The sequence below is a fragment of the Sinocyclocheilus rhinocerous genome, unplaced genomic scaffold, assembly GCF_001515625.1.
Source record: "Sinocyclocheilus rhinocerous isolate Xijiao unplaced genomic scaffold, SAMN03320098_v1.1 scaffold63, whole genome shotgun sequence".
NCBI classification, from domain to species: domain Eukaryota; kingdom Metazoa; phylum Chordata; class Actinopteri; order Cypriniformes; family Cyprinidae; genus Sinocyclocheilus; species Sinocyclocheilus rhinocerous.
The window spans coordinates 110,195-125,231 of NW_015659563.1; the positions used below are offsets into that span (position 1 = coordinate 110,195).

The 15,037-nt window shown below is 36.6% G+C and overlaps 1 protein-coding gene across 2 annotated transcripts in view; it reads left to right on the forward strand.

The window, feature by feature from the left end:
- Positions 1-6,209: 6,209 nt before the first annotated feature.
- The window catches only part of rfwd3 (ring finger and WD repeat domain 3), a 16,318-nt gene continuing 7,490 nt past the window's right edge, over positions 6,210-15,037 (forward strand). Inside the window, exons 1-10 of one of the 2 annotated variants that reach the window (XM_016532750.1) lie at positions 6,210-6,401; positions 6,804-6,906; positions 8,374-8,559; positions 8,762-8,955; positions 10,945-11,018; positions 11,213-11,425; positions 11,935-12,026; positions 12,118-12,232; positions 13,691-13,907; positions 13,983-14,133. In XM_016532750.1, coding sequence (XP_016388236.1) covers positions 8,387-8,559; positions 8,762-8,955; positions 10,945-11,018; positions 11,213-11,425; positions 11,935-12,026; positions 12,118-12,232; positions 13,691-13,907; positions 13,983-14,133 — 1,229 coding nt within the window. In that variant the 5' untranslated portion in view covers positions 6,210-6,401; positions 6,804-6,906; positions 8,374-8,386. The remainder of the gene's footprint in view (positions 6,402-6,803; positions 6,907-8,373; positions 8,560-8,761; positions 8,956-10,944; positions 11,019-11,212; positions 11,426-11,934; positions 12,027-12,117; positions 12,233-13,690; positions 13,908-13,982; positions 14,134-15,037) is intronic. The other variant, XM_016532749.1, reaches the window with a different exon arrangement.

A 15,037-nucleotide genomic window follows, 5' to 3' on the forward strand; every position in this document is an offset into this window, starting at 1 on the left:
CTAAGTAGTTTCGCTTTCACAACGAAACACACAGCGCCTTCACGACATGGCAACAACAATACTACAGCGAGAATATAAGTTACGCCTTCTTTCTTTGCGTGAACGTTTGGGCGGCGTTATGCAAATCTTCCGAGATCGTGACGTAGGTATGTGGGGGTGTGTTAGAACGAGCCGTTTTAGGTAGGCGTGGCTGACTCTTAACTTTTATAAAGAATATCTCTTTGGATTTGAGACTTTAGTCTTTGCAACTTTACAGATCTTCTTTATGCACCAAGAGCTTGTAACACTCCAAAGAGAAAGGAAAAATTGAAATCGCATCATATGACCCCTTTAAGTGAACGTAAAGAATTGAGAAAGAAAACAAGGGTGTATTGGATCCTACATTAACAGCAGCCAATATATTAATCAAAGAACAAAAGAAAAGAAAATCCCTCACTGATCTTGACTGAATCACTTTTGTAAACTCAGTTTATAATTTTATTTGCCTGTTGTTCGGCGCTGACTACTGTAATGGCAACGTGCATCTGTGTATGCGATTATTTTGGAGATGCGTTCCAATATAATTTATCCTTATTTAGGGTATAGGCCTATTCTATTTTGAGCTGCAGTTTAATAAAAGTTAAACAGAAAAAATACAAAAAGTAGCACTGCATGTGTTTCTGAATATTTATTTAAACAGACTGAATAATGATGAAAAACCACAAACATGACAGGTATATAATTAAAATACGCAAATTCCTTCAGCGCACATTTCAGAGCTATATTTTTTACAGATTTTGTAAACCGTGTATAGGCTACAATATAATTATGTTTAATTAAGCAGAGATATAGCACTATGCATTCTTAATTCATTTACAACAAAACTATAAAGTTTTGTTGCAAAGGGATGAAGACATTAGTAGGCTTCTCAGCTCGCCCCTCAACATGCATGCGTTTGGAGTTTCGGCAGCCCAACACTGAATATTATATTGTGGGCGTTGTATTTTGATTAATAAAATAAAAATTACAATATAAAAATGAAATTTAAATGATCCTTGTAATTAAATAAAGCAGTTATTTTTATTTCGTTAAAATTCGGAGTTTCGGCAGCCCAACACTGAATATTATATTGTGGGTGTTGTATTTTGATTAATAAAATAAAAATTACAATATAAAAATGAAATTTAAATGATCCTTGTAATTAAATAAAGCAGTTATTTTTATTTCGTTAAAAACGGGCCGAAAGAGACCTCCGAACTAGTAGGCTACCAGACAGGTAAACAACTTAATGTTTTTGCTCAGAATTAATTTTTAATCCCTGCATGATTTTAGTCATACATGATAAATATCAAATACGTTATAGCTTGACTACAAGTTTAAAAACAACGCTGCAATTGTTATAATTAAGGAAATTAAACTTACCATCATGAAATGTGTCTACACAGGCGATAATGCCAAAAAGAAAGAGAAACATCGGAAAATAGGCATATTTTATTCAAGACATTATTATATGACATCAACATGCATTTATCATTCTTTTACTTGTGTATTTATGAATTGTGTTTTAAATTTACGAATCAGATTTTGTAAATGTAAATTGTGCTGTGCATTTATGAATTTTGTTGTGTAAAACCATTATTTTTTTAGGCTGAGCTGGCTCCATAAATTACATGGCTGTCTATGGGAGGGTCAGAGAGCTCTCAGAATTCATCAAAAATATCTTAATTTGTGTTCTGAAGATGAACGAAGGTCTTACAGGTTTAGAATGACATGAGGGTGAGTAATTAATGACAGAATTTTCATTTTTGGGTAAACTAACCCATATAAGTGCTGAATCCATTTCTTTTTTTGTGTGTGAGTTTGACTTCCCAGATATCACAGGTATAGCTCTAAGATGTCTGCTAAATTGCGCTTGATTTTTACACATCTGCAGTTTAAAAACATTTGATAAACATCTTAGAAAAAGCAGTTTTATACACATTCTAAATTATAATCATCTTAAAGACATTTTATAAATATCTATTTAACAACTGAGAGGAAACGTCTTATAGACATATTGCAGATGAGCAACACTCTATCACGGAGACGTCTATTAGACGTCTGCATTTACATCTGCAAAATGTATTTTTTAGAGTGTTTCCTCATCTGCAATACGTCTATAGGGCGATTCCTATCAGATGACAAATAGAAGTTTAGATATCTTAATTTAAATCTCTTTCAGATGTTTATGATTTAGAATGTATGTAAAACTGACATCTTATCAGATGTTTGTACACAGCAGATGCTTTCCAGATGAAGCTATCTTTACATCTTGCATCTAACCTCTGCAGACATACCTGTGCTATCTGGATTGTCTGTACGCTCCCCTAAACATTGATCTACAAACTTGTGTTCCTGTAGGATTCTCATAGTAATATTCAGTATGTAAACGAGCTTAGACACAAAACAAGCTCTTTCCAGACAACCCCTCCCCCTTCTCATTATCTGTCTTAGACCTGCTTTATTTCCCAGCTTTATTGCCCAAAAGCTCTTCCTCTTATCTTCAGGTACCTGAAGACCCTCAGATGTCATCATCATAACTCAACCACCATTGGTCACTTAACCTCTGCATTTCTGAGGGGTCATTCTCTCTCCTGCTGGTGACCCAGAGAGTGTTTAGCTTGGTGCTGTTTATTGTCACAGATCTTCGCATTCTCTTGGAGAAGTATCTGGATGATGATGGAGATTTTCTGCATATGAAAAAAAGTGATTGAGAATTTATAATCCTTTAATGCAGAGCAATATGAATTGCATTATTATTATATATATGTGACGAGAAATTAGTAATTTTAATAAGTAGCAGTTATCATAATAACTTGCATTTAAGATTAAAATTTACATTATAGCATAAGTATTATTTAGATTAATTATTATATATTAATTTATTAATATTATTATTCAGTAATAATAACCTGTACAATATAATGCAATGCAACACAATGATGACTGAGAGGTATACAAATAAACTTTTTATTTATTTATTTATTTATTTTAAATAATTGTATCTGGGCATTAGATGTCCTTTCTCATCTGAAAATGTGTTTGTATCTGTTTTCTTATTAACGTAATTATATTTCGGGGATTCATTTCACGCCGCTATTTGAAATTGTTCTCATAAAAATATAATTTGTTTTGCTTAGTTGATTTAAAATTATTATTTGCAGCAAACTGGTGTGAGTTTCATTTTCCAACCTTACAGGACAGACCCTAGTCCTGACTCCAGTGTTTCCCTTGGGGAGAACTGACAGCCTCACTCAAATTTTCCAGGTGGCCAAGGTGCTCTCTTGGTCCATTGCTAGCCGCCCAGCACAGAGTGCTACAGCAGAGCTTCCCTGGCCTGTAAGGGCGGCCGTTCCCTAAATTTACAGGCGGTTACAGGTTTCCTAGATGCAGAGTATAACAGACTGCATTATGGGCACATAGCTGGTTTGTCCCGCCCCGAGTTCTGCACCGGAGCTAGGATCCAATCCGACATTAAAGGGGTCATATGATGCTTTTTTAAAGATCATTATTTTGTGTATTTGGTGTAACAGTTTCCACAGATTTCTTTATTTTATAATTGTATCTGGATATTAATTATTAGTTTCTTTACAAAAAAATAAATAAATAAATTTTTTTGGCAACTTACGACCTTACAGGACACACCCTAGTTGTGTTAGTGAGGCCAGCAGGGGGTGCTCACCCTGTGGTCTGTGTGGGTCCTAACGCCCCAGTGTAGTGATGGGGACACTATACTGAAAAAAAAGCACTGTCCGTTGAGACATGAGACGTTAAACCGAGGTCCTGACTCTCTGTGGCCATTAAAAATCTCAGGATGTCCTTCGAAAAAGAGTAGGGGTATAACCCCGGCATCCAGGCCAAATTCGCCCATTGGCCTCTGACTATCGTGGCCTCCTAACCATCCCCATATCTGCTGATTGGCTTCATCACTCTGTCTCCTCTCCACCAATAAACTGGTGTGTGGTGGGCGTTCTGGCGTAATATGGCTGCCGTCGCATCATCCAGGTGGATGCTGCACACTGGTGGTGGACGAGGAGATTCCCCCTTTCTATGTAAAGCGCTTTGAGTGCCCAGAAAAGCGCTATATAAATGTAAGGAATTATTATTATTATTATAGTCCTAACTCCAAGTGCTTCCCTTGGGGTGAACTGAGAGCCTCGCCCCAAATTTTCCAGGTGGCCAAGGTGTGCAATGCGCTGAATTGCGCTCTGCATCCATTGCTAGCTGTCCCGCACAGAGTGCTACGGCAGAGCTTCTTTGGCCTGTAAGGTTGGCCTCTTCCTAATTGTACAGGCAGTTACAGGTTTCCTGGATGCAGACTATAACATACTGCATTATGGGCACATAGCTGGTTTGTCCCGCCTAGAGTTCTGCACCTGAGCTAGGAACCAATCCGAAATAAAGGTGAATTTGCCACAGATTTCTTTTTCTTATATAATTTTATCTGGATATTCATTTTTATTTTCGGTCACACTTTAGTTTAAGGTCCAGTTCTCGCTATTAACAAACCATTAACTACAACTTTTTCCTCAATAAAATCCTAATTTGCTGCCTATTGATAGTTAGTAAGGTAGTTGTTAAGTTTAGGTATTGGGTAGGATTAGGGATGTAGAATATGGTCATGCAGAATATGTGCTTTATAAGTACTAATAATCAGCCAATATGTTAATGATAGGCATGCTAATAAGCAACTAGATAACACTGAGAATTGGTCCCTATACTAAAGTGTTACCTTAGTTTCTTTACCACAAACATTTTTTCATTTTTTGGCAACCTAGGGCGCGCCCTGTGTCCCATCCACCACGACCTTACAGGACACACCCTAGTCCTGACTCCAAGTGCTTCCCTTGGGGTGAACCGACAGCCTCGCCCAAATTTTCCAGGTGCCAAGGTGTGCAATGCGGTGAGTTGCGCTCTTTATCCATTGCTAGCCATCCAGCACAGAGTGCAACGGCAGAGCTTTCCTGGCCTGTAAGGGCGGCCTCTTCCTAATTGTACAAATCTTACCTTTTGGCGACTCTTTTGTCATCTGTCGTGGTCTCTTTTATTCTGAAGATAATAACTTACCTGCAGAAGTCTCGACTTGATATTGTAGAGACGTCGTTTCACACGCTGATGTGTGTGTATATCTGTGTGTGTGTGTGTGTGTGTGTATAAATGCAAATGTGATTTAAAAGTTTAAGAATTCACAAATCTTACCTGTAGGCGACTCTTTTCATCTGTTGTTGTCTCTACTTTCTGAAGATAATCACATACCTGCAGTACTCTTGACTTGATATAATTATAATTAATTTAATTTGTTTCAGAGGCATTGTTTCACACGCTGATGATGTGCCAGCTATGAGGTCACAGAGGTCTGTACTGATGTAACATTTTCATATTTAAAAATAAAATGTAAACTTTCTCTGAATGACTAATTAGCCTTTTAAAACTACTCCTATGAGTGTCTGCATGTGTAATTAGTTTAGACAGTTTGCATAGATTGTTTAGTGTCCGTGGTGTGAAAATCTAAGAAGGCCAGCCAGGGACAGCTCGGGCAGGTAATTGCTGACAGGATTCCACATTCGGTATAATCGGTAAGACAAATGCAATGGTCATAATGATATTGACTGTAAGATAATGTATCATCGCTATCAAAAACCGTAGCATAATAACACTACACACATACACACTACATATAGCAAATAGCATCTAAATAATTTGTAACATGTCTGTAAGTTGAAAAACATCTTAAACATTGTTCACAAACATCTACATGTCTGTCTCTTTTAAAGGATACATGTAGTGTATATGAGTTGCATTTTTTAGGTGTGATTATAGCACAGTTCTTAATACCTTACCCCAGACCTTACTATTTTTCAAACCCTAGTTACAGCCATGTGTGTGTGTATAAAAGTAAATGTGATTTACAAAGGATTGACTTTGAAAATAACATGCTTAAAACTTTAACTAAAGTATTTTTGTTTGCTTTCATTAAAAATCTTACTTGTTGGCGACACTTCTGTCACCTGTCGTAGTCTTCTTCTTTCTGAAGATAATGAATTTGGCTAGATTAGTAAGAATCTAAACAGTTTACGCAGCCGGCTTCAGCATGTTCTTCGAAATGAACTGTTCAAAAGAACCGATTCCCGGAAATGACTCGGAGACGTTCACTCGCTGAAAGCTGTTGTCCAATCAAAGAGCAAAACGAGCAGAGTGGGCGGTGCTTCACGTTGGCGGTTGTGTTTGCGGCAGCAGTAGATTCTGCACAAATTCTATCGAGAATTTAACGAGCTTTTTGGTAATCATTTGAAATCCCACCATGACCAACCTTTAAACTGGGAAAGTCTAGTTTTTGTTGACCGGACCAAGAAATTCAGCAAGCAAACCGGTCGCTCTGCTTGGTAAATATTGTCAGTGTTGTGTATGTTATTGGTGTGCTGTAGTTAACGTTAGCAACATTAGCAGCCTGTTTATGATCCGAGTGCCTTTGCTTATTTCGTTAGGGAAATCTATAAAACTAGTCTATTAAATAACTAGTTAATGATGACTTTAAGATCATCCTGGTATGTATTGATGTAGTATGATTTGACGTTTAAGACTTTAACAAGCGATCTAGCAGGACGTTCTGCAATCTAGTGTAGTTCGCATACTATCCGTACTCAGATGGTAAGTGCGCCCCAAACCTGAGAAATAGTATGTATGAGATACCCGGATGGCCTACTCTATTCTGTTTTATGAAAATAGAAAGTCAGCAAGGACAAAGGTTTTAATTTTAAAATATGGTTTAAATGTTACACATGCAGGGCCCTATGTGTGGAATTTGGGATGAGGCACCGGGCCCTGTGACAAAATGGGCCACAAACCATCTTTTTTGCTACAAAGTGACATGCTATGAAGAGGTGAAAGGTAATTGATGCATCGTTTTACAGTATGAATATATTTGAAGCGTGAAGGGTCCCACGCTTAAAACTTTTTGGCTCTGTGAATTTACAAGATACGTGTGTTGTTATTAATTAAACATTGGCACATTTCAGAATTTGGCGTGATGTGTGAAATCAAGGATTTTAGAAGCAAGGACAACGGGTTAATTTTCAAAGTTTGTTTTAGATGTTACAGAAGCAGGGCTCTGTGTGTGGAATTTAGGAAGTGGCCCCGGGCCCCACAAATCAATTTATGGTACAAATTGGCATGCTTGCCTCAAAGATGTAAAAATATGTACAGTATTGCATTACTGTATGAATACGCCTGTGGGGTCCACACATAAAGCTTTTTGTCGCTGTGAATTTACCAGATACTAGTGTTGCGTAAAAAAAGTTGCGTTATTAATCTGAATGCGGGATGACGTGAAATTGAGGCTGATAGAAGTGTGTCAGACCAGTGTTATTTTAGTATCATGGATATACTATCTTAGTTTTTATTATATTTTGTTTATTTTTTAAATATTTGTATTTTAATTTTAGTTAGTTTTAGTAATTGTTTTTGCGATTTATAGTTTTTTTATTTTTTTTTTATTTTAGTGCATCAAGTTAAACTAAAAGAAAATGAGAAATTATATCTTCAACTAGTTGAAATATTGAATTTGAATTTGTTTAAATTTTCTATATTTTTCTATTATCTCTGTTAACGTTTATTTTATTTCAAGTAACACATTTAAAAAAAAATGTTTTTTTTTTGTACGGTTTGGTTTTAAAGGAATAGTTCACCCAAAAATGAAAATTCTGTCATGATTTACTCACACTCAGGTTGTTCCAAACTAGGGCTGCACGATAAATCGCATGCGATATTTAACGCGCATCTTGTCAGAAAAGCCGGTTCTGTAATCAGCGGTAAATCTCCATCACCTGTGGGCTTTCACATTGAGCAGCATTAACTACACAGAGCCGTTGTTCACTGACGAGCTGCGCAAAACCACGTTCATATTCGCGCGATTTTTTGCACAGCTTGTCAGTGAACAACGGCTCTGTGTAGTTAATGCTGCTCAATGTGAAAGCCCACAGGTGATGGAGATTTACCGCTGATTACAGAACCGGCTTTTCTGACAAGATGCGCGTTAAATATCGCATGCGATTTATCGTGCAGCCCTATTCCAAACTTGTATGAATTTCTTCAAATTCTTAATTTCTTCTATTGAGATTTTTAAGAATTTTGATAACCAAACAGTTAATGGTAGCCATTGACTTCCATAGTATTTTTTCTATACTATGGAAGTCAATGGCTACCGTCAACTCATACAGGTTTGTAACAACTTGTTGAGGGTGAGTAAACCATGACAGAATTTTCATTTTTGGGTGAAGTATCCTTTTAATTTTAGTTTTAGTTAATGATAATAACCCTGTTTCAGCCCTTAATTCTTGCTTGTGGTGTCTCCTGCAGAACATATTTGAAGATGGAGGATATGGAGGTGGAAGTAGCTCCAGTATCCAGTGAGGCCAGTGTGATTGTAGTCTCTGAATCTGAAAGCAGCACAGAAGAAGAGGATGTTCCCATGCAGGTTCAAGGCCTGTCTGATCGACCCAGACTATCAGGCTTTCGGGTGGTCAGGAGGAGACATATAATTGGGTAAGAGAACGCAACAGCTGGACCATCAAACTGCAGCTTTTTTCCCCACATATGGTTGCAGGAATTTCTTTAGAATTCCCTAAATTGATCTGAGTTAATGCTTATAAAAGTCAAAAACAACAGGTTCACTTACTTTTTCCTGCAACAACAGTATGGAATCGTTGTATGACTTGATCTTTCTGATTTCTTTCCTCTCTTCAAGTTCACGGACGCAGTTCTCTCCGCGTGAAGAGAGAATCCGCAGACTCCGGGAGTTCATCGTAGAGAATCTGGCAGAGCGGCTGATTGGCTCCCAGGACGCACAGCATTCAGTTCCTCACGCAAATCCTCAAGCGCTGGATCCTGAACCCAGGTCCAGACTCACCGCTGCTGTTGTGAATGAATCCAGCGCTACAGGTCCACTGCCATTTCAGTTCTCATTTCATCCCATTTTAGCCCTGACGTATATTCAGCTATCTTTTAAATGATTTAGTTAAAATTAAGTAACTGCATGACAGTTTACTATTAGAATTGCTGGTATAATTTTTGATAATAGAAGTAATTGACATAATCTTAAATTTATAACATAGGGAATGCACAATATATCATTACAGGGGTCATATGACGCGATTTCAATTTTTCCTTTCTCTTTGGAGTGTTACAAGCTCTTGGTGCATAAAGAAGATCTGTAAAGTTGCAAAGACTAAAGTCTCAAACCCAAAGAGATATTCTTTATAAAAGTTAAGAGTCAGCCACGTCTACCTAAAACGCCTCGTTCTAACACGCCCCCACATGTCTACGTCACGATGTGGGAAGATTTGCATAACGCCGCCCAAATGTTCACGCAAAGAAAGAAGGCGTAACTTTTATTCTCGCTGTAGTATTGTTGTTGCCGCTGCCATGTCGTGAAGACGCTGTGTGTTTCGTTGTGAAAGCGAAACTACTTTGTTTGGTCTTCCAAAAGAGGATGATATCTGCTTCGTCATGCCTAGAGCTGATCTGTGCTGGTCGCTGAGGAAATACATCAACTTCGCGCTGTGGATCGCCGGATCGGCTTTCACCGTGGACGAAGCGGAGTCCAGCCCGGGGTCGTCACATGTGGTTGCTGCAAGCCCTCCGGATGCTCCTTTGTCGAATCCGCCGCCTCCGCTCACTCTAGTCCGCCGTGTGTTCCGTTGTGAAAGCGAAACTACTTTGTTTGTTCTTCCAAAAGAGGACACAACTAGAAATCAGTGGTTAAGTCAATTGTAGTAATATTTTTTTAGTTTACCATAATAATCGATATTGGATAAAAATTGGCTGAAATTTAATATTTGAGTCGGTTGTTCCCCTATTTTTACATTTAAATTACCTTTGCTCAAACTCAAATTACAGTTGTTATTATTAAAAGCACCAATCATTTTATAACCCTTTTAAGTGGAATCTTTATCAAATTTCAAACTGAATATACATGTTCATGCATTATAATATTATGATGTCTAAAATTTTACATTTTAGGTTTTATTATTTTAATTTGTCTAAATATATTTATACAATATTTGTATAAAATGTTTAATATCATCTAATATAAAAAATCTAATATCAACAAAAACATAAAAATAATTATTTTTATTGGTACTGACTAGTATTCTATTTACACCTCCCTTTAAAAAGACACTTTTATTTATTTATTTTATTTTATTTTAAACTATGGATGCACCAATAATACCATTCTAAATTCTATAAGTTTTGGAGATTTGTTGGCGAAACTAGTCACGTGACTTTGAATTTACACATTTACAGTACAGTTATAAAATAAAGCAATAATCCCCAAGAAGCCGAGGTTTACAGTGAATTTATAACAGCTAAGAGGCGTTGCTTCACGTCGTGCTTAAAACCCCCTTAGCTGTTATAAATTCGCTGTAAACCACGGCTTCACGGGGCTTATTGCTTTTATAAAACGGTTATTCCATATACATAGTAAGGTTTCACAGAATAAAACAGAGCAAATAAAGTGTAATTATATAAATAAAAACTGTATTCTTCCGCCAAACAATGTAGTTCCTCAGAATCAGCTGTGGTTGCAACAAAGTGGTTGCCAAGCAACACACAAACGTAAACAAAGGTGTATGTTTGTAGAGTAATTTACAACAGCTTCGAACACGGCTCAACCAAACAGACTCAAGGACCGGAACTCTCCGTTTTATATTGAATAATGAAATGGGAGATCAAAGTCAACTAATTGATAATGAAATGTGTCACTTTTATTGATTTATTTATTTTTCTGCCATATTTTCCATTCCTTTTCTGATCCTTGAACACTTTTTTTTTGCTATTGTATTTGTAAGACTCATATATTTATATTCCTATTGTTATGATTGGCTTGCTCGCATATGAAATGAAGCCATATGTTTTTGTGTAACTCAGGGTCCAGTGTTTCTACAGAGGCCGAGGGGTCGAGAGCAGCCGCTCAACCAGAAGAGCCAGAACAAGAGTCTGAGGTGACTGATGGTTTTATATTGCTAATTTGTCTTCAACTGTTGTGAAAAATTATGTGAAATCATCAGAACTCTTATGTTTTGCTGTCAAGGAGGCAGAATATCTCGTTTCGGTTGGATATGCGTCACATCATTGTAGTAAAGTGGATTGTGAATGGCAGTTCTCATTGACTTTATTGTCATCTGTCTCTTCCCAGCCTGTCTCTGAGTCTGAGGATCCTGTGGCAACTGCAGCGAGTCCCGCTGGAGAGGCTGAAGCAGATGAGGGCGAGGGAGAGACCTGCTCCATCTGCTTTGAGCCCTGGACCATGGCAGGTGACCACCGCTTGGCTGCTCTCCGCTGCGGTCACCTCTTCGGCTTCATCTGTATCTCCCGCTGGTTGACGGGTGGAGGAAGTAAATGTCCACAGGTGGGTTTCACCGTTTCAGTGAATGAACATTGTGCTAGAATCAAAGGCCTGATTTTCATCTTGACCGATTCATTTAAAATGACACTTTATTATTTTTTTAATAGTTCAGTAAATAGTGTGATGATCAGATCAAAATTCATAAATGCGAATATATTATCCTGTTTTAATTAAAAAACAAAAATAGAAAAAATTATGCAAAGCCAAACAATTTTAAGAAATATTTTATAAGTATTTATATGTCTGGCTGTAAAAATTCACAGATGCAGATACATTATCCAATCATATATATATATATATATATATATAACAAAACATTATTTATAAACCTCGTATGTGTAAACATACCTGGCAATAAAGCTCATTCTGATTCTGAAAAATGTTAAATATTCAAATATAATAAATAATATAATATAATAAATACTTAATGACATACATTTTTCTGTTTGTTAAAGTTTTTTGAGAACATTTGTGATGACATCTGTCAATAAAAAGATTTTGTGTCTCCTCAGTGCAATAAACCAGCCAAACGCGGTCATATCATATTTCTTTATGCACGGAAACTGAAAGCGCTGGACAACACGGAGGAAGTGCGACTGAAGAGGTGCTTATTTGAGAGTTTATTATTGGTTCTGCAGTTTTATTTGAATGCATTTGCAGAATGTGCTTGTGCTGATGGGTTTGATTGTGTGCAGTCGTTTAGAGCTGGAGCAGGGCTCACGGAGAATGGAGCAGCTGGAAGTCGCTCAGTGTCGTCAGCAGATGCAGCTCATGACTGATGAAAATGTGCGACTGCGCAAAGAGGTCGAGGTGTGTGTCTTTTTCAGGAGAAACTCTGTGCTCTTCTTTCTTTTATGTCTCATGTGTCTTGGTACTAGTTATCTGGAGCAGGGCTTTCAAATGTTTTCAAGTCAAAAATATGATTGTGAAAAACCTATTGGCAACATTTATTATTAACGCCAAGCCTAAACAAACTTATTAAAGTGAAACTAATGCTTCGGGCATATGGGAAATGTACTATAAAAATAAACTTGGGATCACAAAACTCTTTTCTTCAGCACAAATCCAAATATATGTACTTTACACGTTTTACATTTACATTTAGTCATTTAGCAGACACTTTTATCCAAAGCGACTTACAAATGAGGACAATAAAAGCAGTCAAAACTAACAAAAGAGCAACAATATATAAGTGCAAATGACAAGTCTCGGTTAGCCTAACGCAGTACACGTAGCAAGGTATATATATATTATACACACACACACAGAAAAACAAATAGAAAAAATAGAAAGCTAGTGTTTGTTTGTTTTTTTTAAAATGAATAAAAAAAAGATAAATATAGATAAAGTAGAATTAAAATAGAATAGAAAGTGTTAGAGTTAGAGGGTCAAATAAAGGTGGAACAGATGTGTTTTTAGTCGTTTCTTGAAGATGGTTAAGGACTCAGCTGCTTGGATTGATTTGGGCAGGTCATTCCACCAGGAGGGAACAGTTAATGAAAAAGTCAGTGAAAGTGATTTTGTGCCTCTTTTAGATGGCACAATAATACGCCATTCACTTGCAGAACGCAAGCTTCTAGAGGGCACATAACTCTGAAGTAATGAATTTAGGTAAATGGGTGCAGAGCCAGTGGTGGTTTTGTAGGCAAACATTAATGCCTTGAATTTAATTTTTAGTTTTGCGTGCTTAACATTAGTTGCATTACATACGTAACTTTGATTTATAAGTCAGCATGATTCAGATATAAAAAAAAAACTCGACTTACTATATATTCCAGGAAATACAGCATTTTTTTTAAGCAAAAAATCTTGTTCAAAATTTTTTACAGAAAATATTGATATTTTATGCTGATTTGTTTGGTTCCATACTGTTAAAAATTGAAGATTTCAGTAGAATAATTATTGTTTAAATACGAAATAATGTTTTTGACCAGTCTTTGGAAAGCAGAATAAAAAATGGTTATATCACATATGTAAGCATATTTAAATAATTCCCTTAAAGGGGAGAGTTCACCCCCAAATGAAAATATTTCTGTTGAGAGAGAGAGAAGAAAAACAAAAATAAAGAAACTTTCCATACAGTGAAAGTCAAAAACCCAATTTTGAAAATGCTTATCTATAAAGAGTGGGGTGGCCGTTTTAATTTTGTTCAATTAAATGACAACAAATGAGAGGCACATATTAAGAGCTTTATGATCATGTGACTAGTGGAAGTAAAGCATCATTGCTGCTGTATTCAGTCCTGATCTCTGTGTTTATTGTGTTTAGGAGTTGAGGAGGTGGAAAGCTCAGACGGCGTTCGGCTCCTCTCAGGGAGCGTCTCTCTCGTCGTCCCAGAGGCAGGACTCGTCCAGCGGGGGACATTATGTCTTCTCTAAGGCTGTGCTGGTGTCTCAGACGGGGGGCAGTAGGGTTTTGTCCTACTGTGAGCCTCTCGGCTGCCTGCTGGCGTCTCAGCCTTCTCCACAAGCGACCTTGGTACCGGGTAGGAATTTGAGCTGTTCCGCATTGATTTTTTTCCTCTCATTGTTTATATAACCATTGATTGTCGCTCCCTCAGGCTTCGGTGTGAAGAAGATCAGCACTGCGACTCTCAAACCTAGTCAGTATGTTCCCATCCACTCCAAACAGATCCGAGGTCTGGCCTTCAGCCGACACCAGGACAGCCTTCTGCTGTCTGCGGCCCTCGACAACACAATCAAACTCACCAGGTGAGAGACTAATGTTTTCCTCCTGTGTAATAATTATGTGTTCGCTTTACATGTTCTATTATAAAGTATGTCAACAAAGGTCACCAAGTAACACCTGCTATAATAAAGCAACACATAAAACGCAGGACTGGAATCAATTTGACACTGAAAAATATATCATTTATGCCGATTAATCGGCACTGATAGTTAGATACATAAATATTTTTTTGGTTCTGTTCTTACAAAATAAACTTCATGTAGTTATGTGCAAATGACCGTAAGATAGATATATTGAAAATAAAATGAGGACCGTATAACCTTCATTTCAGGGCACATGAACATTATACTGTACATGCCATTAAAAAAAAAAGACGATCAATTTTTCTTGTACATCATATTTATATTCCATGTCAATAAAAAAAAGTGAATTTTTCATTGATTTGTTGTTTTTTTTAAATGCTTTTTTGACTAATTTTAATAATTTCAAAACATTCTCATGATAGGTCATTGTTAAATTTTAGAATAAATAAATTCAGCACTAATATTAAGTTTTTTTTTTTTTTCATATCGCTGGTTTTTAAAAAAAATTTAAAAGTTATTCAAAAGTGTTTTAAAGTTATTGGCCAGATTAGTGGTCGACCGATATTGTTTTTTTGACAGCCGATGCCGATATCTTGGAAAGCAGGGTGGCCGATATAATTGTATTTATTTTAATCAATATTTAAGAAATTTGAAATCATTTGAAAATGGATTAAAAAAATGAATTTGTAAAATAAACATACTTATACTTTAGATGACAAAGTATTTTTCACAAATAAATAAATATTTAATAAAAATATAATTAAAAAGGAAGTAAACTGTAACCAACAGAGCACTCAGTATTCTGGGAAGTTTGTGTGCATTGGAAATCATATTTTTTTCAAAT